Source organism: Sinocyclocheilus rhinocerous, unplaced genomic scaffold (assembly GCF_001515625.1).
Source record: "Sinocyclocheilus rhinocerous isolate Xijiao unplaced genomic scaffold, SAMN03320098_v1.1 C36596743, whole genome shotgun sequence".
Classification (NCBI taxonomy): domain Eukaryota; kingdom Metazoa; phylum Chordata; class Actinopteri; order Cypriniformes; family Cyprinidae; genus Sinocyclocheilus; species Sinocyclocheilus rhinocerous.
In genome coordinates, this window is record NW_015783656.1 from 1 (window position 1) to 1,354 (window position 1,354).

At 31.2% G+C, this 1,354-nt stretch overlaps 1 protein-coding gene across 1 annotated transcript; it reads left to right on the forward strand.

Moving 5' to 3' along the window:
- Positions 1–294: 294 nt before the first annotated feature.
- On the forward strand, positions 295–696 carry LOC107736260 (FRAS1-related extracellular matrix protein 2-like; the record flags this gene model as incomplete). The annotated part of the gene is made up of 2 exons (XM_016547718.1): positions 295–421; positions 509–696. Coding segments are annotated over 2 exons (315 nt in total), but the record flags the coding sequence as incomplete, so codon positions are not given.
- Positions 697–1,354: the final 658 nt, after the last annotated feature.

The following is a 1,354-nucleotide window of genomic DNA, read 5'->3' on the forward strand; positions in this document are numbered from 1 at the left end:
ATATATTAAATTTTTTTTTTTTTTACTTTTATGTTGTCTGACTATATTTGTACTGCTACTTTGTTCAACTAAATTTCTTTTATGTTGATCAGTAAAGATATATATTACCTTCAAAAATCAAAAAATTCAAAATCTAAGAAAATTATACAATATTTTAATAATTATTATAATTTGCAAAACAAATTCCCTTCAAAAGCCACTACTTAAATTAAGTATTAGCTTTAAGACAGATGAGAAAATCTAACATATCTCAGTTTTCCTAAAGAAAAGTAACGTTTGTGTTGTTGGCTTTAGGTGAGTGATCCAGTGTCCGCAGAGTTCAGTCTTAACACACAGATGCTGCTGCTTTCAAAGAAGACTCTCTGGTTGTCAGACGGCTCCATGGGCTTTGGTCAGGAGAGTGATATGGCTTTCTCAGAGGGTAAAATGCTACGAACAACTCTTTATTTCTGTTTGAGCATTTGAAATATGACACCTGTCATTAAGTTATGGCTGTTGTATTGTTTAGGAGATGTCATCTACGGCCGTGTAATGGTGGATCCCGTTCAGAATCTTGGAGACTCGTTCATCTGTAACATTGAGAAAGTGTTCCTGTGCACAGGGGCGGATGGATACATCCCAAAATACAACCCTGACAACTTTGAGTACGGCTGCCTAGCTGATTCACCGTCTCTTTTGTACAGATTTAAGATCATTGTAAGTATGAACACTGTTTTAATAAAGCCCAAACCTTGCATAAAAAGTTGGACAATGTAGATTAGATAAAAGCAAAAGGCAAATTTTGTAAACAGCAAAGCCACCAGGAAAATGTAAGAATTTAGGTAAAATTTAATTTGCATATTTACTTATAAAGTGTGAACTTGTCGTTAAAAAAAGTTCATTAATATAAATCAGTCTCTAAGTTGAAGCACGTTTTCTTAGACTCGAAAAACAACTTACCTGCAGTAGCATCAAGGAAATACATACAAACAATTGCAAAGTTACAATTAATCATATTTAGGAAATTTTGCAGACATACAATGAAATTAAACATAACAGCTGCAATCTAGATCTAGCTGATTCAGTGTTATTTTAGTATCTATAATTTATTATTAGTGTTTTTCTATGTATACTTTCCGTTTTCATTTTAGGTTTAAGTTTTAGCTATTTTGTTTTGTTTTTGTAATTTGTATTAGTTTTATATACATGTTTGTTTGGTTTTTATTCATTTTTATTTTGGTTTTAATTTAGGCTTTTTTTTAAAAGTAATTTTAGTACTTCAACTTAAACTAAATTTTTTTTTACTGTTGCCTTGGCAAGTAACTGAAAGAAATAAAATTAGGGATGCACCGATACCACTTTTTCCAGTACTCGC